Source organism: Nannospalax galili, unplaced genomic scaffold (assembly GCF_000622305.1).
Source record: "Nannospalax galili isolate Female #2095 unplaced genomic scaffold, S.galili_v1.0 scaffold875, whole genome shotgun sequence".
Classification (NCBI taxonomy): domain Eukaryota; kingdom Metazoa; phylum Chordata; class Mammalia; order Rodentia; family Spalacidae; genus Nannospalax; species Nannospalax galili.
Genome location: NW_008337059.1, coordinates 3,605,208 through 3,629,533, shown reverse-complemented (window position 1 = coordinate 3,629,533; position 24,326 = coordinate 3,605,208). Strand labels below are relative to the sequence as shown.

Below are 24,326 nucleotides of genomic sequence, written 5' to 3'. Positions count from 1 at the left end.
GTACACCTCTTCATCTCACAAGCCCATGCTAGGCACTAGCTGTGTTTTATGTACATGCTAAGCAATGAGGATGTCAGGGGATCAATGGCTGAACCTTGACCACAGGCTGGTAGGGAAGATAGGAAAGGTGTATGCCAAATCACGACCAGTGGGACACCGTGAGCACCAGGTCATTTGGTTAAATTGTTCCTAAATGTCTAATGGTGGTGAAACTCAGTTTCCTCATAACGTACTCCACACCTCTCTTTTCAGATCAACTCCAATGTTCCCACAGGGGAGGGTGCAAAGGCACAGAAGGGTGAACTGGACTTTTAAGGAAATGGTCCAAAGGCACTCCTTTAGGTAAAGGGGAGCATCAGGCATTTACAAGCAACTCTCAGAATTGCAGATCTGGTCTTATTCTTCAGGATGCCTTTGAGATCCTGGCAGAAAATTATGAATTTAGAGAGAATGAAGGCTCTTGTCTGGCATTCATGAGAGCAGCGTCTGTACTGAAATCTCTGCCATTCCCTGTCATCAGCATGAAAGACACAGAGGGAATCCCCTGCCTGGGCGACAAGGTGAAGTGTGTCATAGAGGTAAGGGAGAAGTGACATTTGTCAGACCTCTGTATAGGTTAGGGTGAGGGGAGAACAGAGACTTTCATGCAATATAGTTTGATGGTATTGAGATCTGATCCCCTCTCTGCACCTCCCCTTAGAGAGAGAGAGAGAGAGAGAGAGAGAGAGAGAGAGAGAGAGAGAGAGAGAGAGAGAGAGATTTGGCCTCTCTCATAGATCTATAGCTAGATCTATACATCATAGACACAGATATAGGTACAGATGTTCATAATCCATACCTTGTATGATCCCAACAGGCTATGTGAAACCAGCTAGTGGACAATGGGGGTTTTCTCATATTGGGATTACCTACAGTGAAAGACTCACATGGCTGGAGAGCTTGTAGCAGTGGAATGGTCTGACTTCCAACCAGGCAGGATGGGAGGTTCATCTCATTCAGGGCTCTTCCCCTCCTGCAAAGTGTGAGGTGCACTGGGCTGATTCTACATCTGTAATGTTCTGGGAGGAGAGTGGGCAGTAGCATTGTGTTTAACAACACTAAGGAGTCCCTGGCAAGGCAAGTCTGCCATCTGGTAGCAAGTTTCAGTCTAATCAAATGCAAAGTTTCAGTTCAATCAAGTGTAAGATATAAGAAAAATAGCCCAACTCAGAGGAGGGAGATGCTGTGCTAGACTTCATAAGGGTTTGATCATGGAGTGGTTTTTAGTGGACCAAAAATTAACCTGCTGTGTTTGAAAAGTCCTCTTATTTCAACAAGTTGATATCCATTGAAAAGAGCATTATCAGAAATATTTGGGCAAATATTTGCCAGTGGCTATTTGGATTCGGAGTTCTTTGGGTTCAGACCCACATCTTTCTATATCCTTGTGTCTGAGGCTTATAAAGTAGTCTTTAGATAATCATGAGTTAAGATTTTTGAGATTACAGGGGAATTTTGCTTTCTAGATCAGCCAGGGGAACCTCCTGTATCTCATGAGAAATCAGGTCTGTGGGTTTGAGACTTGCACCTCAATTATCCAATCGATATCTTCTTTTCAAATCTTCATGCAGGGAATTATTGAAGATGGAGAAAGTTCTGAAGTCAAAGCTGTGTTGAATGATGAACGCTATAAATCCTTCAAAGTAAGTGATTTTGCATTTGTTTATTAAAAAATGGTTTTTCAGTTAATCTTATTACTTGTTGAAGGTTGGTTATAGTAGCTGAGGCTGCCATACCAAAATTCTATAGACTGAGATGCTTAAACAATAGAAATTTCCACAGAGGCCAGAAGAGGGTGTTAGCTCTCCGAGAGCTGGAGTTACAGTTTTTAGCTGCCATGTGGGTGCTGTGAATTGAACCTAGGTCCTCTGCAAGAGCAGACAGTGTTCTTGACCACTGAGCCATCTTTCCGGCCCCAGTGCCAATTAGTTTTTATTATCAACTTGACACACCTGGGAAGAGGGAACCTCAATCGAGATATTTCCAAAATCAGACTGGCTTGTGGCCATGTCTATGAAAGATTATCTTGATTGATGATTGGTATGGGAGGGCCTACCTACTGTGGGCAGCACCATCCCTAGGCAGGTGGGACTGGGCTGTATAAGAAACTAGCTGAGCATGAGTCAGAGAAAGCACAAGCCAGTAAGCAGCATTTCTCCATAATTCCTGCCTCGAGTTCCTATCTGACTTCCCTCAAGGATGATCTGTAATCTGGAAGTGTGAGATGAAATAAACCCTTTCTCCCCTACCCCATTCCTGCAAAAAATAAAACCAATATAAATTTATGATCTGCCAGTTCCAGAAGCTGACAGTTCTAGGTCGAGGTTCTAGGCCAAGGTTCTGTTGAGGGTTCTTTTTGTAGCTTACAAATGACCACCATCTCCAGTGTCCTCACATAGCAGAGACGGAAATGATAGGCAAGCTCTCTGAGGTCTCTTCTAAGAGCTGAGTTTCATGATAACCCCACCTGCATAGCTTCGTCTATACAGGAACCCCATGTGTAAATATCATCACACTGGGGACTAGAGCTTCAACACAGGGACCACAACTCAGTCCACAGCAGACTTCTAAGAAGCATTTACCTAAATAAATAGGGCATCCCAACTTACTTCAATGGGAAGGTGTTATACAAATGACACTTTACTTTCCAAGAATCTGTCTGTCGCTCATTGTTACAAATATCAAAGGGACTTAAGGATACAAACAGAATAAATCTGGTCCTGAAGAGCAAACCTGTGTCTGAACAAAGATCCTCGTTGCATCTTCATTCACGAGATTCGGTTTGTTACTTCCCAACTTTTCTTATATTAGGGTTTCAAGTAGAAGAGACTTTGAACAGCTCATTTGGTTCAGAAGTGATGCAAGGCCTAAGGTGTGACCGTGAGCCAGAGCCCAGGCTTGGAGTACAGACAGACCAAGGTTTAAGTCTGTTCCCACCTGTGAGATGGGGTGAATAAACCTAACTCTGTGAGCATCCCTCTACCAAAGGTGAGGGCAGATGTTCAGGATTGTATGTAAGAGACTGAACAATGGGGAGAGAGCTAGAGGGATAACTTCCCAGAGTCACAGCAGGGGCAATCTGTCACCTAGGTTATATAGGTGGCACATCTAGTTCACAGATACTGACCTACCTGTCATCTCTGTTTCATTTTGGGATACTGTGTGCCATGAAAGGACTCTCCTGAAACAAAATGTCTTTGAAAATCACCATCACCTGGGCTCGGGAGGTAGCTCAGCTAGTAAAGGGCTACTGCACAAACATAGGACCTGAGTAAGATCCCAGAACCCATATAAAAAAGCCAGCTATGGTAGCACACTCCTAATCCCAGCAATCCCCCATTGCTGGGATTAAGAGTGTGATATGGAATCCCATATCACCAGGACTCACTGGCTAGCCAGCCTTGTCCAAGATGAACCTCTGGCCTCTACATACTCACTCAAACATGTGCACGTGCGTTTGTGCAAGTGTACACTCATGAATGCATACATGCACATATATACACAAATTGCCACCACCCATTTCCTTGTTTTCAAAAGAAACTGAGTCAAAGTTTTGCTTGTACATTTTCTTCAAGGCCTGAGACTTTGGGGAGTATGACTTTGTTGTCCTAGTGATGATATGGGGACTCGAACAGCCTGCCTTTCTCTTTCTCTTTTAGCTCTTTACATCTGTTTTTGGAGTGGGGCTGAAGACAGCTGAGAAATGGTTCAGGATGGGTTTTAGAACTCTCAGTACAATCAAGTCAGACGAAACCCTGAAATTCACACGAATGCAAAAAGCAGGTAATAGTCTCTGAAAAGTCCTGGTTTCCCTGGGTTGGTCAGGTCAGGCTGGGATGAAAGTCATTTTTACTTGGACTTCAATCTGGGTGATTTGGGGGTAAATTGTGACTCTATCACTTTCCAGCTAGTAATCTTGTTTGAGTTAGTTATAACCTTGAGATCTGTTACCTTATTGATGAATGGAGAAAACTGGGGGATAAATCAGCTAACATAGGCAAAGCCTTCAAGCCCTGAACCTGGCATCACACAAAGCCTCTCCCTGAGCTTCTGTGATTCCTGTATCTAGATGTCAAATCAGGATGGACATTGACCTTATTCTTAAAGAGTCTTCTAGACATGCGAGTCTTGTTCCCTCCCCCCCTCAGCATCCCCCCCGCTTCTGTCTAGGAGACAGAAGGATAAAGTGCTGTGAAGTGATACTTGATGAAACTACATTTGTGCCTGGTTGGTTCACACTGCGAAAAGGCTTTAGAAACTGGAAGACAGTGTGGAAAATCAGACATGGACTTGATCTATCTAACCAGAACCCTGCAGTCTAGGAAAAGGAGGCAGTACCTTGTGGAGGTGGAAAAGCTGTTGGCACCATCTGAAAGCCCAGCAAGCCTCCCAGGGTCCAGACCAGAGTGGCTTGATTACTTCCATTCATGGAGAGAGACCTAGCACCTTCTCCAGAAATGAAGAAATGCAATATGTGGTTTTTAAAAAATGTGAGATTTAAATGTTTACCTTTAACATGCAATAGAAATATAGTAAAACTGTCATTCAAAAGGGAAGTCACTGCCACAGTTCTCAGAACTGTGGCTCTAGAGTTACAGACAAGGCTGGTTAGTAAGTTTTTAATATGGAAATAATGGAATCTTCTACCAGAAGATACTGGGTATGGGGGTAGGGGTGATAAACAGCTATCTTCTATTTAAGTAATAGGAACAAATAGACCACAGACAATGATATCACAAGCAACCGTGGAGGAAGCAAACCAGATCTTGAGGTGGGGTGTCCCACCAGTAACTATTGAAGACCCCTATTCATCTCGTAAATCTGCTAATTTTTGAATTATTTCAAATAAGCTTTATAAAATGCCACACAGAAAAAAAATGAATGTAAGAAAAAAGATCTAGTATTTCTATTCAGGATCCTGGAAAGTGCACATCTAATAGGCATGATTTATGCCAGCCCTAGATGCCATTAAAAAGAAATTTACATAAGTATTAAACACAAGTGGCAAGGAGATGATTTGAAGTGATAGTAAGGACTCTCAATGCTTAGAGAGAAAGTGGGAGGCAACAAGTTGCAGTTAGAGGAAACCGTTAAATGAGCCAAGTGCTCTCAGCATCCAAGGAGTACCCAGTTCCCTGGCTTTGTAAACTGGAATCTCTCTCCCTGTGGGGCCTTTCAACGCAGTGAGTGAAGAAACTGCTCATTTAGTCAACTGGTGGTCGTCATTGGACTGTTTGATGCTTTTGATTCTGCACAAAAGTCAAGGAATACCCTCTCATCATACTTATAGAAAACCAGCTGCTTATATGCCTGACTTGGAGCAGCAGCATAGTGAAGAGTGAGTAGCTTAGACTACTGTGAAGAGCGGACTAGACAAGCACAGTGAAGATATGGCTCACAATGCAGATAAAAACCCTTACTCAGCTTTACTTAGAATTGCATTCATTGCTGCTCCTTGGGACTAGAACTTTCACAGGCCACATTTACTTTAAAACCTCAATTTTAGAAGCAGAGCAGTACACCTTTAACATCATGCAGTGGGATCAATTTCTTGTAATGAGTTAACTGTCTTCCCATAGCAAAAGGAAAACGAATTAAGCTGCCTTTATGGATAGCAACAAATTATCACAGTACCTCTGTGTTCACTCTTGATACTTGCACATTCTTTTTTTGTTGGTTCATGGGGTGTGTGTTTGATATGTGTAGAGTGCCTGCACGAATGTGTGGGTTCACATGCTCACGTGTGTGCCTGCAAAGGCCAGAGAAGGACACGGCATGTCTTCCTCTATTGCCTTGAGACAAGGTCTCTCACTGAAATGAGTTCTAAACAGGGTCTCTCACTGAACTGAAATCTCAACATTTTTACTCGACTGACTAGTAAAGAGCTCTTGAGAGTCACCTGTCTCTACCCGCTGCCTCCCAATCCTGGGGTTACAGGCATTTTCAGTTAAGTTCAGCTTTTTCAATAGGTGCTAGGGATTTGAATTAGGGTTCTCACATTTGAAGAATAAACACTCCTACCTACCGAGCCATCTCCCCAGCTCCACACATTCTACTTTAAGACAAAATCTCATAGCCCCACTGGTCTGGAACTCACTATGTAGTCCAGGAAAACCTTGATCTTTGCGATCCTCCTGCCTCAGCCTCTGGAAAGCTAGGATTACAGGTGTGAATTACCACATTCAGCTGTATGCACGCATTCATAAATAAACTTTCCTAATCATAAACTTTTGGTCCTATATAGGATCAAGTGGGCACAGGGGTTTTATGTATGTAAATTTTATTTATATATGTAAGCATTCATAAATAAATTTTCCTAATCATAAATTTTTGGTCCTATATAGGATCAAGTGAGCACAGGAGCTTTATGTATGTACATTTTACTTATGTATGTAAGCATTCATAAATAAATTTTCCTAATCATAACTTTTTGTTCCTATATAGGACAAAGTGAGCACCGGGGCTTTATGGCATCAAGTCATACTTTGACTATCAGTGATGATAGTGATTCCTTTACTGGAGCCTAATGGGGCATTGCTATTTAGATCAAATTCTCTACACAGAAAGGGCCACATTCCAATGAAAAAGGGGACTTTTGAAAATAAAGTGAGAAAACGCCTCAGTTCTATAAATACCCTGGCTTGGCAGGGGACACTTACAAGTGCATTAGCGTGGACATCTTTTAGTGGTCCTACCAACACATTTGTCTCATTTAGAGAGTACAGATGACTATGAACTTGAGAGCTTTGTTTACAGGATGCTCAAGCCAATGACCTCACGGCAGCCTCTCATCCTGGTATAAGAAGCAAGGATCAACAGGTTTGCTGTGTCCTTTCTGGGGGCCAGTGAGGCAGAGAACTTTGAAAAAGGAGATATAAGCTTATCAAAAGGAAAAAAACTGCCTGAGCCAAGTTTACACTTTGGCAGTGGGTTCCCAGTTATCAGGTGGCATTTGGGTGGCCCCCTCTTGGGACTATAAATGGAAGAACAGTGTCTTGTAGGGAAACATAACTATCTATAGGCAGACTCCCTTCAACTGGCCCAGCTCCCCACCCCCCACCAATACTTCACTCCAGTCTTTGGAGATAAGCTTCCTTTCCTCCCTGCCTTCCTCCAGCCTCTCTGTAGAGATAGCCAAGTGTTCAGCTCTCCCCCATCCCAAGCCTTTATGTACTACCTTTTAAAATGATAGGGCATGGCTTATTGGTCAAAAAGGCTGGGCATGTTGTTGCACACCTATAATCCAGCACTCGGGAGGCAGAGGTGGTAGGATTAAGAGTTTGAGACTGGGGGGCTGGAGAGATGGATAGTGGTTAAGAACACTGGCTGTTCTTGCAGAAGACCCAGTTTCAAATCCCAGCACCCACATGGCAGCTAACAGCAGTTCTTAACTCCAGTTCCAGGGGATCCGACAGCTTCTTCTGTCCTCCACGGGCATTTCACAACACGGGTGCACTTACTTACATGCAGGCAATACATGCATATACATAAATTTAAAATAATAAATAAAATATTTTTAAAAAGAGATTGAGACTGAAGAAGAAGAAGAACAAGGAGGAAGAGGAAGAAAAGGAGGAGGAAGAGGAGGAGGGAAAGGAATACAAGGAGGAGGAGACTGGTTCTTCATTATGGCATCAGATTGGATCAGAAATCAAAGCACCATGAGAAGCGCACAAGTAGATGGACAAGCAGACATCATGGATTACTGTGCTCTGTGTAAATGGTCTAGTGGACACCTAGGACCCAGTAGCATTGTATGAGAATGCATCCTCTCTGAGTGAGGGCTGTATCTTATATGTACCTCTCTCCACTGACCTGTCAAATGGCCTCTCAGGATTCCTCTATTATGAAGACCTTGTGAGCTGTGTGAACAGGGTGGAAGCAGAAGCAGTCAGCGTGCTGGTTCAAGAGGCAGTCGCACACTTTCTTCCTGATGCCTTGGTCACCATGACAGGAGGGTTCCGCAGGTAAATGATGCAACTGGATTTTTTGTTGCTTTGTTTTGTTTTAATTTTTTATTAATTCCAGAATTTCATACAATATATTTTTATCATATTTAAACTCCCTCTCCACCGTCTCCCCATTTATTCCTTGTCTTCCATTGTTATCTGTCCTTTCATTTTTAAAATGCATTTTTATTTTATTTTACTTAATGATTGATTATTTGATTAATTGAAATGGGATCTCCCTATGGCCTCAGCTGGCCTGAAACTTGCCATGTAGACCAGGTTGGCCTTGATCTCACAGAGATTCACCTGTCTCTGCCTTCTGAATACTGACTAAATTTTTTTTTTAAAGGCCTGTCAATGACCCCTGGTCCACTTGCTTTAGTAGCTCCCCCTCTTGTTCAGGCTTCTGAAACAGTGCAACAAAACCAGCTTGGATCTGGTCTCTGCGTCTCTCAGCAGCTTTTTCTCCTATTCCTCATGTGATTAGTTAGATGCTCAGTGTTCCATTGCAGAAGGGGACTAGTTCCTTCCCACCCCTCATTGGCCTCTCCTTCTGAGCCTCTAGCCTAATACCTGTGTCCATTCTGATGAGGCAACCTTGGGACAAAGCAAAAGACTGAATCAAGGAAAATGTCCTTGGGTTGTGGTTGTAGCTCAGTTGGCAGTGTGCTTGCCTAGCGTGCAGGAAGCCCTGAGGTTGACCCCTGGCAACAAATAAATCAGGTGTGGCAGTACCTGTAATTGCAGCACTTGAGAGGTGGAGGCAGAGAGTAGGAAGTTCAAAGTCATCATCAATTACATAGCAAGTTCCATGAGAGCCTGGACTACATGAGACCCTGTCTTTAAAAAAAAGGAAATTAAAGCCAGGCGTGGTGGCACACACCTTTAATCCCAGCACTCAGGAGGCAGAGGCAGGTGGATCTCTGGGAGTTCGAGGCCAGCCGGGTCTCCATAGCAATCCAGGCCAGCTGGGGCTACAGGGAGACCCTGACTCAAAAAGACCAAAAAAAAAAAAAAAAAAAAAAGGAAATTCCAAGAAGGCTGCCTTGTACAATACAACTACCGTGCTTGGTCTGCTGCTTGTTATTCTCATGTGTGTGTTATAGATATCAGTGAATGTATGCAAGAAGTCTTCATGACTTTTTTCCCTCCAAACATCATAATATACATGCCACATACAGCTTTTTTTTTCTGTGTTATAAATTTGTTTTGTAAGGAATAGTCCAACCAAAGATAATTGACTTTAAAAACATGAGCATTTTGCATCACAAACCGTACACTTAGGACATAGAAACAAAGGGAGCTTTTAAAAATCAAAGGGGTAAGGGGGCTGGAGAGATGGCTCAGCAGTTAAAAGCACTGACTGCTCTTGCAGAGGATCCAGCACCCACATGGTGGCTAACAACCATCTGTAACTCCAGTGCCAAGGGATCTGGCCCCCTCTTCTGACCACTACAGGCATTGCATGACATAGGTGCACCTTACATACATGCAGGCAATACATTCATACATGTAAAATAAAAATAATAAATAAAATATTTAAAAATAAAAATAAAGGGCAAAAAGTTAAATTGATTTCAATTTTGCACTTTTTTAAAATTAGGGGCAAGATGATTGGGCATGATGTAGATTTTTTAATTACCAGCCCAGGAGCAGCAGAGGAAGAAGAGCAACAACTTCTGCACCAAGTGACAAACTTATGGAAACAGAAGGTAAGATGATAAAAGCAGGTGCCGACTCGCTCAAGCACCACGTCGGTATTGTTTTTTGTTTGTTTTCTATTTTCATGCATGTGTATCTCTTGTGTGAGTGTATGCATGATTTTTTTTTTGTATGTACATGTGGGAACACAGATGTGCATGCATGTGGAGGCCTGAGGTTCATGTCAGGAATCATCCTCTGTGGCTCTTCCACCTTGTTCATCAAGGCAAGGTCTCTCATTCAAACCCACTGCTTGTTAGTAAACTTACCCTGCAGATCTCCTGCCTCCTGCTTCCAAAGCTGGAATTACAGGTGCACACCATACCTCCCATTTACATGGGTTCTGAGGATCTAAAACTGGTTCTCATACTTGCAAGGCAGGGGCTTTAACCACTAAGCTACCTCTCCTGCCCCAAGCATTGTTAATTTTATGCAGTATTTACCTGATCATTGTGCAGTGACCACTGAGTCAATTTTCAGTTGTTTGTGATACCTTATCACAAAGCCACATGACTAGAATAAGACTTGCCTGCTTGGGTCCCAGACAGCACATTACGAGTATGTATCTTGTCCATTACACGGACTGTGTTACCAGTGGAGCATGGGCTGAGTATGCGTTTGTCTGAACTGCGAAGGGAAGAAGACAGAAAACAAATCAAAACCATTTGCTGGGGAGTGTAAGCTGGATGTGTTCTACCCTATACACTTAGGGTAGAATAAGACTGCTTAGACTGGATGAAACCCATTTAAGAGGTGTTGCTGGTGCCTTGGATTTTCTGCTGACCAGTTCCCACCTTGACTTTGTGCTGAATGAGAAGGAAACCAATGAGGGCAAGCAGGGCCCTATAGACATTGTGGCTCAGAGCTCCTGCCCAGAATGAAATCAGACCTGACATGGGGTAACCCATTATCAATGGACAAAACTGAGTTGCACTAACCCCACAACCAAAGCCACCTGGCTCCCTGTAATTAAGGCCCCACTTCCCACAGTGAAGACTGGACTTCAGAACCAGATTCAAACTCACCTGTGAGGCCATGCCACTGTCTCTCTGTCCCTCTCAGGAGAAGGAGCACATGGTGACCAGAGTTCCAGAGAGTAGACAACATAGGCCCAGCCAGGAGATGGCAAGATGAAGAATCAAGATGCTGACCCAGTCATGGAATGTCTTAGCATGGGGACCGTGGTGCTATCACAAAGATCAACAAGACCCCCTGGTGGGACCCAGGCTGCCCATTCCATTCACACTTTGGCAATAGCCTTGGGGGAGAGGCATTCTTTGGTCTGTTAGCTAGAGTCTTTTATCTCCCCACCTCCAGCAGAGAGGTGGGCCAGTGTCTTGATGTTCCTTACTCTTTCATGATCCACTTTCTTGTCTGTAAAGCCAGAACAAGCCTCTCTCTGTGTTAACAAGGGACTCAATGGGAAAGTCAGTGGAAGTCTTGGCAAATGGTAAATACCTAACAGATGGTGACTGTCATGATCACTGGCACAACTGCTTATTGAACTGTGTGTGAGAACCAGGCACTGGGCCAGCAGGGTACCCAGGAGTGAGCAGGTACAGCTCTTCCTCCCTCACTGACACTACAGAGAGGAGGTGTCCTTTATTTGACACATATTTCTGAAAGAACAGTTCTAAGAGAAATGAGAACACTTCAAAACAGGCTGGGCCCACTCTTGGCTAACCTACCCCAAAAGTGAAGATTTTTCTCTAATGTGTCTGTATTTATTGAACAGCGATTAAGTACATGGCATGAGAAAGGCAGAAACAGTCTTTGCAAACAGGTTTATAAGGAAGAAGTAGTTTTTCTGACCTGACTCAGAACAGCACACAATACCACAGACAGATAGCATCAACCTGTGCCCACCCACATGTTGCTTCCAACATTTGTGCAAAAATGTTTTCAATTTCATCACTGTTTTCAATGTCATCACTCCTTTCGTGTGTCTTACATCTCATTACCACATTTCAGGAATGCACACATTGTTCTGAGTTGAGGGTATAACAAGTCACAAAGAAATAGGGAATATGGTATAAGACCGAAGCTATGCATTCTACTTAGCTTGTAAGAGTTAATTACATTGGGATTCCAAATCACTGCAGGTTTTTCTTAGAGGCCAACCTGAATACATAGTATGTAAACATATTTTTAAATGTTCTCAAAACATATGATTATCAAGGTTATGCAAAGGTTCAATTGTCAAAGGCTTCTTACAAAGAATAATTCCCAGAAAAAGTGATTCTTCACACATTCCAGATGTTTAACAAAGCTCACACAGGCACACACACACACACACACACACACACTACTCATAGAACATACACAACATAACCATCACATGGTTAAATGTCTGAGAAACATGTTGAACAGCCAAGTGGGCTCTATGTGCACTCCCATCAGATGACCATGCATGGTGTCCTTTTAAGAAAACCCCTTGGGAGCTACAGAGATGACTCAGTGGTTAAGAGCACTGGTTACTCTTGCCAAGGATCTGGTTCCAGTCCCCTGCACCCACATGGTGCTTAACAACTGTCTTTAACGCCAGTTCCAGTTCCAATAGGCATTGTATTCAGGGATACAGTTAGATACATAGGCATTCATGTACATAATATAAAAATAATTTTTTTGGTCCTTTTGAGACAGGGTTTCTCTGTAGCCCCAGCTGGCTTTGAACTCACAAAGATCCACCTGCCTCTGCCGCCCAAGTGCTGAAAAGTAAAATTTTTAAAAGAAAAAAAATCCTATGGTCAGAGGTATAGAAAAAGAAGGCAAAAACTTAGAAATACTGATCTCTGGGAGAGTCTCCATCCCAGAGACTCTGTCTACTTGAATTCTGACACTGGCTACTGATAGTTCACCACAAAGTACGAGGCTACATGACCCGGACTTGAGTTCATGCCTAGTGAATAGGACCTGGGCACAGGACCCTAATGGCTGCTCCATGTGGCCACATGTCCAGTTCACAGAAGTGCTGGGAGATTAAAAGTATTGCGATTCATCAGAGAGTAAGAGTAGAGGTCAAAACTAGGCTTGGTGGCTCTTGCCTGTCATCGCAAAGATTTGGGAGGCTGAGGCAGAGGAATTACCATGAGTTCCATTCCAGGTCAACCTGGGCTAACATAGTGAGATCTTTTTCAAAATATCAAAACCGAAAGGAACTTAAAGTCAGTTCTTTGTGACCAGGACATTGGGTTCTGCATTCATTAATTCAACCAATTAGATAGAAAGAGGTAGGTACTAGAAAAAAAGGTGGCCCAGCATGGTGGTGCAGGCCTTTAATCCCAGCACTCCAGAGGCAGGGGCAGGTGGATCTCTGTGCGATGGAGGCCAGCCTGGTCTACATAGCAAGCCTCAGGTGAATTGGGGCTACATAGTGAGACCCTGTCTCAACTAACAAACAAATTAAAAAACAAAAAACAATAAACCAGTTTCCAAGCTAAACATGTGCAGCTGTCCTCTCCTTATCTAAACACTACAGTACGACCTCCATTTACATAGTAGTAAGTATGGTAATCTAGAGGTGATTGAAAGTCCAGGAGGCTGTGAGTGGTCCGTATGCAAACATACACAGGAAGGACTTGAGCACCTGTAGATTTTGCTCCAAGGAGCTTGGAACCAATTCCAGGGATGCAATGACTGCACTCACTTTGTAAAACTGACTTAAGTTTGAACAGCAGACACTGATTCTTCTGAGGAGATGGAAGAGTTTGACAGCAAAGGGCTGGGAAAGATCCTGGCTGGAGGGCCCCACATTCAGTTAGCTAACAACCCTTTCTGCTCTTACACTGTTGATTTGGTGTAGCCTGTGGCTAATTGGTCCTAAGCTGGAAGGTGAGCTGCCCCACCTTCCTTCCTGTGTGAGAGCTGACTGCTTTGTCCTCAGGGACAAAGCAAAGTCGCAGGGAAAGGCCTCCTTCCTAGCCAGGACTGTCAGTTTCTATTAGGAAGAAAGGCAAAGACGATGCTGATACAATCCAGTCAACAGTGGGTACTGATGGGGAAGTCTGAGTCCTACCCTTGAAGCAGTTGCAGAGGAGAAAAATCACCTCTCAGGAAATGGGACCCGGAGTGATGCACACAGTAGGGATACACAGCAGAAAGCCCATCTGGAGAGCTAGGGCCACACCTGGGGCTTCAGACAGCACTCAGCACTGGATGGAACGCCTCAGTCCTCAATGCGTTGCCAAGTTCAATACCATTCACCCAAGAACACCCCCATCTGTTACCAGCAAGTGCTACAGCGCCATGTGGTGGCAGCACACACACAGTTCTATTAAGAAGTTAACTGCGTGGATGCTTTTTTTTTTTTTTTTTTTTGGTATGTTTTTTATTGAATTTTTATGTATTTCATATAGAACATCTTAATCATTTTTATATCCCCTTCCCCATCAGCACCCTCCCATAGCCCTCTCACTGGATTTCATACTTTCTATCATTTATGTTAAGGCCTATCAAGTCAAGTTAGTATCCCTCAATGTCCTTCAGTGTATGTTCATCCACTGGGCTAGTTAGCCCATCTAGAGTCACTCCCTTAAAGAAGGTCAGCTTTCCCTCAACCAGCAGTAATCAACAGCCCAATAGTTCTTTGACTAAGATTGGTGCCTGCTGCCCATTTCCTCAGTTCTATGTTGGGTTTTCGTCTGCTTGAGTTTGCATGGGTCTTGTGAATGCTGACAGCATTGTTGTAAGTTCATATGTTCAAGGTCACAGGAGCTTGTAAGGCTCTCTTTCTATATGGTTGTGCACCTCTTCCCTTGGCTCTTAATCTTTCTGCCCCGTCTTCTGTAGTGGTCCCTGAGCCCTGGGTGGGTGAAGTTTAATATACGAGTCCTGTCCAAGGATCCATACTCTGCAAACTCTTATTTACACTTTGGCCATTTGTGGCCCTTTGTGTTCCTTGCCCTCTGTTACATGAGGGAGCTTTGTTGATGAGAGTTGAGAAATGCATTAGTATTCTCTCTGCCCCTTGTTTCACTATGTTTCAAGAGCCTTAGGTGCAGAGGTTCCATTGTAAATGTGTCACTTAGGGTTGAGTGTTTCATAGACACTTAATCTCTGTGTGTGACCGGATATAGAACTCTGTAATAGTCTCCGTCTGTTGCAAAAGAAGCTTCTTTGATGAGTGGTGACTGGCGTACTTGTCTGTAAATATAAGGATCCATATTTAGCACATAGTAAGAAATTACATTTGTCCAGGGATATGGCAGCCTTGGGGTTTTCTCTAAGACCTATGACCCCTCTAGTCATATGTATTTGGCTATGTTTACAGTACCACACATGAGCTCCCTCTCAGTGAGTGAGCTTTAAGCATGGATACTTCTTAAAGGGAAGTAGATGTTACTATAAATTTGTCTTCAATGTGAGACTTGTACTAACCTTAATGACTTATTTTTCAACCCCACACCTTGAAATTTACATGAAAGTCTGCTCCAGAGTATGTTTTGGTAAGTCTCATTAAAAGGCAGAGCTGTTTCCCTAGGCTGGGTTTTATAGGAGACCTATGGCAGCAGTTACCTCTCTCCTGGAGTCTGTGATCTTCCAAAGCCTGCCTTCTGTTACAATCCAGAAAAGACTGGACTGAGACAATGGCTCCTGATGGTTTGCAGAAGAAATGGAAAGTACATCCAATAATGATAGTCAAACCAGTGATGCTCAGAGTGTGGTCCCCAGACTAGGGACATCATTCAATAATCATAACTGAACCAGTGATGCTCAGAGTGTGGTCCCCAGACCAGGTACATCATCTAGTAATCATAACTGAACCAGTCATGCTCAAGTGTGGTCCCCAGACCAGGAATATAGTTCAACAATCATAACTGAACCAGCGATGCTCAGAGTGTAGACCAGGTGCATCATCAGTAATCATAACTGAACCAGTGATGCTCAGAATGTGGTCCCCAGACCAGTGGCATCATTCCCACTCAGAGATTTGTTGGAGATGCAATTCTGTTATGTGTGATGGCTCAAATCTCTAATCCCAGTATTTGAGGCAGGAGAATTATCATGAGTTTGACCATCCTGGGAAACAGAATGAGATCCTATCTAAATAAAATAAAACAAACGAATTATTTTTTATTCATTTGTTTGTTGTGCTGTTTAAGACAGGGTTTCCCTGTAGCCCCGCTGGCCTGGAACTTGCTATGTTGACCAGTGATTCACCCTCCTCTGCCTCCAGGTGTTGGGAGTAAAGGCATTAGCCACCATGGCCCGATCCTTTCCTTTTTTTTTTTTTTTTTTTTTTTTTTTGATAAGGTCTCACTCTGTAGCCTAAACTGAGCTTGAACTTGAGATCTTCCTGCCTCAGCTTCCAAGGTACTAGGATTACAAACCTGTACCACCATGCATAGCTAGAAATATAGATTCTTGCTCCCCCACCTGCCCTTCATTGGATTGCTCTGAGGACAGAGTGCTTCCTACAAACCACGATTTAACAAGCACCTTTGATGATAACATTTGAGACCATCTGACCTTAAGAATACAAAATAACAAATCATTCCCCAGTAGCTCTGATTACATTAGCAGTCGATTGCCTGTCTGTGTGTCCTTGCCCACAGCTACCCCATGTGGGAGAAAGTCCTGTGGAGCAGATAAACTACTAGAGACTGGTACTTGCCTGGTATACCTTTGAATCACTTACTAACTTTTTGAATAGGAACTTTAGAGGAAACAGACATCATAGACTTTCTCTTCACTATCTCTAAGATGGGCAGAATAGCACTCTTAGGGAAGCAGTGTCCCCTGGGCTCAAGATATAGCTTAGTTGTAGAATGTCCACCTAGCAGGTACAGGGCCCTGGATTCAGTCCCCAGCACAGCAACACAAAACAGAAGCAGCAAGCCACCCTACCCCAACTTGGGCCTGAGCCTCCAGCCACAACCCTTTGGACTGGTCCAATTGGATCATCAGTGTGACATTCAGAAAGCAGCTTGACTTTATGTTTATAATAGCTTCGCTTTTATTTATTTATTTAATATTTTATTATTTTTATTTTATTTGTATGCATGTATTACCTGGATGTGTGTAAGTGCACCTGTACGGTGCAATGCCTATGGAGGACAGAAGAGGACTCCCTGGAACTGGAGTTATGGACAGTTGTTAGCTGCCATGTGGGTGCCAGGATTCAAACCTGGGTCTTCTGTAAGAATATCCAGTGTTCTTAACCACTGAGCCATCTCTCCAGCCCCAGTAGCTTTGCTTTTAAAAGAGCGGGGTTGTCCCTGGGAGGCAGAAGAGGGAAGGCAGATGCTCTGAAGTTTTACTGCTGAGAGGCTTTGGCTCAGCCTCTCTCATGGAGAAGTTACTTTTCTGTTGAGAGAACGTGACAAACACTTGCTCAGCTTCCTCTCCTCGTTGCCAGGCTAGTAAGGACAAAAACATGCCCACGTCTGTCCAACCTGCTCTATAAAGGCTTTGTTTAGAGTCCACCATAAGAGTGCAGACTCCCTCCCCTGGGACCCTTCCTGATCTTTCCCTGTCTCTTCCCAGGAGTTGCTTTTGTATTGTGACCACATTGAGTCGACTTTTGAAAAGTTTAAGCTGCCTAGCAGGAAGGTGGATGCTTTGGATCATTTCCAGAAGTGCTTTCTGATTTTGAAGCTGCCCCACCAGAGAGTGGACACTGACAGGAGCAGCCAGCATGAAGGAAAGGGCTGGAAGGCCATCCGTGTGGACTTGGTCATGTGCCCCTACGAGCGCCGGGCCTTCGCCTTGCTAGGATGGACTGGCTCCCGGGTAAGTGCTTTTCAAAAGACACAGGTCAGATTCATCTAGCCAGGGAAGGGATGATGGCAGCAGAACGGGGTTCCAGGGGACGGAGGGCACTGTGTCCCTAAATCTCTAAGTTGGGACATGATACTATGTACAACAGATTCATTTACAACAGGTATTCCCAATGTGTTGTTCCCCAAGCCAGCAGTAGCAGCTTTACTTGGAGACAGGTTAGATTTGTAAATTCTCTACCTCACTGTAGGCCACTGCATCAGAAAGCTCCAGGGATCTGCTTGTCTGGGCAGTGAAGTCCAGTCATCTGTGTTTGAAGCCTCCGGGTGACAGGCATCTCAAGTGAGGGGCCACTTAAGCCTCAGAAACAGCTGAGTGAAGAGCCCTGTCTGAATCGGGTCCCAGACCTGCTGACAGGGTGGGTTCTGCTCTGCCTCTTCCCAGCCAGGCAACCTTAAACATGCTTCCAATGCCCTACAAGATTCAGTTTTCCAGCAGGAAAATGACGGCCACAACTTTGGCTGCCTTCTTGGGCATAGGAGATGATGCTCTCCAGCTCTGGTTCAGCAGTAACTCTCAGCCTGGCTATTTTCTGTTCACAGGAGCAGGGATGGCTTTGGGTCCCACTTGTACATACTCGGACCTCCAAGCTCAGCACCCCACATGCTCTCAATTGCCCCCTTCCCCCAAGTAGCTGGCTGTTACTCTCAATGTAGTGAGTTCTTAGAGGGTTTCACACCAAATGATGACATAACATAAATTGTTTTCAACCTTGAATATTAAATGTCTTTCTTTGAATTGGAATTATTTCGGCGCAGGGTTTTGGGCTGAAATTTCCAATCCTAATCAAAAATAGCAATTAAGTGCATCATTCATTCACCAAAAACTGGCAAGAATAATGAAGTGATAGATTAACAATGCATTTTATCTGATAGTCATAAGTGCTCCGGAGCACAGGATAGTGAGAAAGAGGAAAGTTTGAGAAGGGAGTCTTGGTGATAGAGGTGGTGCTGGCTGGGCATCACCACTGAAAGGGTGGCCCTCCATAGTTCATTAGTAAAGTGGACATAGGTCCAGCCCCTTCCAGCCTCTTGGTTTTCTCAGAGAGGGCTTCTTTGATCACTGGCAGAACACTAAGCCTCACCCACATTTTAGACAGGTGACTTTTAACTTTTTTGTCCTCTTGCAGCCCCAGCTGCTCCATCTCCCCTGGCAATGGATAATGGGACCCTCATGTCATCGCATTATCGTGGAGGCTTAAATGTGGGAAAAGATCAGTACTGGGTGGCCATGGTTGAATTCTCTTAATGCCCACTTCTGTGACCAGAGCTCTGTTCCCCAGGAATACATGTTGATGAATGACTAGGGCTGGTCTACCCTAGCATTTTGTAGGTGTCTTTGGTATTGTGATACATATCTGTAACCCCAACATTTGTGAGGTTGAAGCAAGAGGATCACAAGTTTGATGCCAACCTGGGTTCTAAAAACAAACCAAACCAAATATTTCTGTGCTAAATCGCTGTAGGCATATAAATTCAGTTCCACCCTGTTGCTCAGAGATGTGGGCCTGGAAATGTTCTTCAAATGACCCCTGTTATCTATCAGTCTACCTCTGTACAAGGAGACTGATCCACCAGGGGACCCAGTCCACTGAACTTCCAAGCTTTCTTATGATCTTTGGGACCTAAAGATTTCCTGAGCCAGATCAGCCAATGTGCAGGAATGTATAAAGCTAAGATTTTCTAAACATAATGCAGTTTATGGACTGGGGAGAGAGGTCATTAGTCAAAGCTCAGTAACTTCTCTTTTCCCCTGAATTGTGTTTCTTCAGATCAGATCTGCTTAGCATCTCTTGCCAATATCACTCTACTTAGTGAGATTTCTTTACAAGCATTGCTTATGTTTAGGTCAGCTGTTCTTTGGAAACACACAAATGGTTTTGAACAGGTTCCTAAGCCAATCCAGGGCCTTTACGAGCTCAAATGACAGTTACTTCAGAAAGTATTTCTTCAAGATATCTTACTGTTATTTTCTAGAAAATTGTCATAATAAGCGTGGATATCTACAAAATGGAGACATGTGACTGGTACCCTCCAGGGGGCTGCAGGGCACAACCTGTATACAACAGCCCTAAGCCAAAGTCTGAAGTCTGTTATGAGCAATGATACAGCTACACTATGATGCTGTTGCTACCTGATGTTCAGCTTTTCTTTATCTGAAATACAAGACCATATCTTTGTCCTGCCTGTCTCCCAGTGTTGCCATAAGTAACTAATGAGGAGCTGGAGAGGTGGCTCAGCTGTTAAGAGCATTGGCTGCTCTTGCAGAGGACCCAGGTGGGATCCCCAGCACCCACATGGCAGCTAACAACTGTCTATAACTCCAGTTCCAGGGGCTCTGATGCCCTCTTCTGGCCTCCTCAGGCATTGCATGCATGAGTGCACTTACATACATGCAGGGAAGACACACAAAATATGGAAACAAATAAATTTTAAAAATTAAAAGGAAAAAACCAACAAAGCTTTAAAAAAAGAAATAGTATAAGGAGCTGAGCTTTGGGATTCAAGAGGCTGAGCCTTCCCTGTCATTGGCTATGCAGCCTTCACTCTCCAGGCCTCCTTTCTGCATCTGAAAAATGGGCTGCTAACAGCACCAACCTCACATAGCTGTGATGAGGATTCAGTGACAGGATCTTCACCTTAAAACAATTCTGAATCCAACTGTGCATTTTAGCTCTTTGTTTAAAGGTCACCTTAAGCTCTCATAGAAGTGTTAAGTGTCTGCAGGAATCCAGGGTAGCAGAGAATTAAGAGAAAGCAAGCAATAGGGCTCAGGCTCCACGAAAGCCTGGCATCACTGCCTACAGTATTACATGGCCTTCCTAAGTGCCTCCTGCTTCCACCCTGGCCTGAAGTTATGGGATCCTATTCAGACATATGGCCCTCCCTGGTTGGAAACTTTCAGGGATGCTGCCTTTAACTCAGGGTAAAAGTCAAGGGCCCCAGTTCCCCAAGAGGCCCTGCAGGCTCTGCCACATCTGCTCTTCCCTGCCCCCCACCCCATCCCGACAGATTGCTCCCTTGCTGAACCTCTTATCGACTTGGCCCTGAGTTTGTGCTGCCACCTGCTCCCCTTGCTGGACCACTTGCTTCATGGTCTACTTGGTGAACTTTTTCACTTCTATAAACCAAGAGGTCAAAAATGAAATTCAAATAAAGGCAGAGTTTGATGGAGTCATAAACTGGGAAGCTCAGGCTCAGGCTGACCTGGTCTTCTGCCTGGGGGCTTTGCTACCAAGGAAGAGTGAGGGGGTAAGGCCTGGTTCCCCCCTCCCCTCCCAGGGGAGAGAAGCAGGGAAAGGAAAGGGCAGAGGTGGGCCCTGAGTGAATCAGACTGGCTGCACAATGAAGTAAACTAATCAATCCAGTATTTCTTAAAGATTCTTAAAAAAAAAAAAAATGTTCCCCTGGTGGATGCAGCTCCCAGTGTGATCCCTGCGGAGCAGTCGGCCCCTGCCAGCACCTAAGGCTCCAGAAAGGATAGAGCTCTTTTGAACGTTCTGCAGCCATTTTGACTTTTATCACCTCCTCCAAAGCCTTGCTCAATGAAGCCCACTATAGTGACGCTGTTCAATAAGACCACAACTCTGGCTTTTTAATACAGCCCATAACTGTTTATTTCTTCTGTTATTAGAAACTGTCTCTGTACTCTGCTAGACCCTAAGCTCTCTAAGGAAAGTCATCTTCTGTTTACCAATAAGTTCGGAGCACCAAGAATGTACCTGGCACTCAGTAATATTGGCTGACTGAACTGTGTTCTTCAAATGCCTTGGCGGAGGAGTCCAGGAATATCTCTTTCCCCTAAACCACACAGGGTTAAGAGCTATTTAGTCACACACTGTTCTACCTCCAGCCTTTCCAGCTGCCTGCAACTAGTGTGAGCAACCTTTGCCCAGCCAAGAGCTGGGGGTAGGAGGGGAGAGGAAGGAGGATGGTAGTGGGCTAAATAGGACCCCATAATTTCCCAGACCTGAGCTAGCAGAACTTGCTCCCTACAATTCTTTTATAAGTAGGGCTCCCATTGCTATAAAGAGCTTGGCGGAGAAAAGTCTGAGTCCCAGAAACTTTGCAGCGATGGAGAAATCATTTCTTGCCACTAGAGAGCGCAAGTGCTTCAATCTTTCTTCTTAATCCAGGGGAAAGGGTCGACTTTCTAAATCTGGGCTTCTCTCAGGAAACCAGTTGCAGGACAGTGTTATTCGCCACCTTGTTCCCACTGTTTTCTTGTCCCATGTCCTCGGTTTCGAGTTTTTCTCCCTGAAACCTCAGAGTGCACTCCTGAGATGAGAGATGCCACTCTGAGGCAGGTGACTATTCACAGAACCTTAGTATGGATGGACAGTCATCAGGGCCTTAACATCCTCAGTCCTGGGACCAAGCAAGTTTCATAGAGGCTGGGTGACGTGCCAAGGGGCGCATAGACAGGCACAAAATCTGGGCCAAGACATGCCCCCCTCATCCTCTTGTACAATAATGATATTCAAATTTCAAAATAATTTAGCAAGCATTTATCCTGGACCAGGCATTATTCCCTGCCCAATGCTCACACTGTCCAATTATCCAATTCAACAGATAAACGCTGCATCTCCTGAGTGCCAGACACTATCTGATGATGGAACCAGGCTAGGGACCAAGCCTAATCAGCCTCCTTTTCACACTGAGCTTTCTGCCTGGCATAGGAAGCCCAGAGCTCAGCCATCCAGGAGTTTTGCTCTGGGGAAGAAAGTCACTACAAGAATGTGTACTAGAAACAGCGGTTTCAAACACTCAAGGGCCTCAGGTGGCTCTAAACACTACATACCGAAAACAGTCTAGACTGGACAGTAATTTATTTTAATTCCCTTTTTAGCAGTTTGAGAGAGACCTGCGGCGCTATGCCACCCATGAACGGAAGATGATGCTGGACAACCATGCTCTGTATGACAAGACCAAGGTGGAGTTTCCTTCCTGAGATGGGCCACTGACCCTCACCCCCAAGGCTAACTCCCCAGCCCTTCCCCGAGCTGATTTTTTAAAATTACATTTGTTTATTTGTTTGTCTGTTTATTTTGTGTGTGAGGAGATAGCAGTGGATACATGCCAGGGTGCATATGTGGAGGTCAGAGGAGGTGACTCTGTCCTTCTACCCTGTGGATTCCAGGGATCCTACTCAAGGCTTGGCAGCAAGTGACTTTACCTGTTGGGCTCTCTCCCCTACCCCCAGCTGATTTTATCATCAGTGAGTCCCAATCTTCTAGTTATTCTAACAGGAAAGATCCTTTTTCCTACCAGTTCCAGCAAGGGGCCCAATGGTGCTCATTGGTCCAGCCTGGATTGTGTACCTATCCCATAAAACATTGGCATAATTCTGATAGACCAGGCTTAGGTTGTGTGCTTTCCCCCTGGAGATGAGAATGGCCTTGCTTCTTCATAGACTGTGGGGTGGGGGTCCTCCTAGAAACTCAAGGTACTTCTCAAAAAGGAGGAGACAGTGATGCTGACAGGATAGCTTCAGAAACTGGGCAGGTAGTGGAGGCAGATTTCACAGGGTGCAATTTAGGAAGACCTTTAAACAAATACATGATGAATAAACCAGTGAGTGTCTGAGCTGTGCCCAGGGATATGGTCCTAGCACAAGGGAGGCAGAAACAGGTAGATGTCTTTGAGTTCATAGCCAGCGTGGTCTACATAGCAAGTTCTAGGCCCACCAGAGCTATACAGTGAGACTCTGTCTCAAAACAAATAGACAAACAAACAATAAATAAGGTACAGAGGGGAAGAGGTGCTTGGTCTTAAAGAGATGGTGAGGTGGAACCTGGGGGTGATGATGCAGCAGGTGTGCAAGGCTCCAGAGCCCCCAGTGCATACAGTCCATGTCATTACTAGCAGTTCATCTCTGCTGCACATTAGGATGACCTAGAACTTTAAATAGATTGGTAACAAGACCTCTTTGGAGCTTTCAGTTTTCTTGGACTGGGGTGTACCTCAAGAGCCCATTTTTTTAACCTCCTCAAGTGGTTCTTTTGAATAGGTGTAGCTAAGAATTAGAGACTCCAGGGACTGAGGAGGTGGCTCAGTGCATAATGTACTTGCTATAGAAGCAGCCACATAAAAGCCAGGTATGGTGGCACTCATCTGTAATGCTAGCATTGAGCAGGACAAAGATAAGCAGATCCCTGGAGCTTAATGACCAGCCAGCCTAGCCAATCAGGAAACTCCAGGTTCGCTGAGAGACCATGTCTCAAAAAAAACAAAATGGAGACGGATTGAGGAAGAAACCCAATGTTGACCTGTGGCCTCCACATATACATACACATGTGCACATGCACTGGCTCTCACACACATGCACACAATGCAAACATGCACTCACACATACAACCAAATAAAAATAAAAGGAATCAGACTCCCCAAGAAAAATATCCAAGCACCACTTGCTAACTAGGGAAGGCTGTTATTTTACCTTAATTCACATGTGCCCATGTTCCTGGATGGGAAAACATAAAAACTACAGTAGGCAGTTACTGTGATGTTTGTTTGCTTGCTTGCTTGTTTGTTTGTGAGAAGGTCTCATTCTGTGGCCCAGGCTAGCCTTGAACTTATGGCAATCCTCCTGCCTCTGCATTCTAAGTGCTGGGATTTCAGACATGAGGCACCACACTTTGGCTTCTTATGATTTTTATATGTTCTGGTGATCTTTCTTTCTAAGGAGACAGTTTGACAATAGTTTCCCTAAGTCTGAACTGAGATGCTTAAGGAAAGCACTGAATGTGTATATCTCTTTTTATAATTTCAGAGGATGTTTCTCGAAGCAGAAAGTGAAGAAGAAATTTTTGCTCATCTGGGATTGGATTACATTGAACCACAGGAAAGAAATGCCTGA

The 24,326-nt window shown here is 44.3% G+C and overlaps 1 protein-coding gene across 2 annotated transcripts in view; it reads left to right on the top strand.

Annotated features, from left to right (window-relative positions):
- The window catches only part of Dntt (DNA nucleotidylexotransferase), a 40,613-nt gene extending 16,287 nt beyond the window's left edge, over positions 1 to 24,326 (top strand). The window contains exons 4-11 of one of the 2 annotated variants that reach the window (XM_008831995.1): positions 408 to 578; positions 1,611 to 1,682; positions 3,699 to 3,822; positions 7,874 to 8,006; positions 9,592 to 9,700; positions 17,175 to 17,420; positions 22,320 to 22,400; positions 24,240 to 24,326. In XM_008831995.1, the coding sequence (XP_008830217.1) occupies positions 408 to 578; positions 1,611 to 1,682; positions 3,699 to 3,822; positions 7,874 to 8,006; positions 9,592 to 9,700; positions 17,175 to 17,420; positions 22,320 to 22,400; positions 24,240 to 24,326 (1,023 nt within the window). Of the gene's footprint in view, positions 1 to 407; positions 579 to 1,610; positions 1,683 to 3,698; positions 3,823 to 7,873; positions 8,007 to 9,591; positions 9,701 to 17,174; positions 17,421 to 22,316; positions 22,401 to 24,239 lie in introns of both variants that reach the window. The other variant, XM_008831994.1, reaches the window with a different exon arrangement.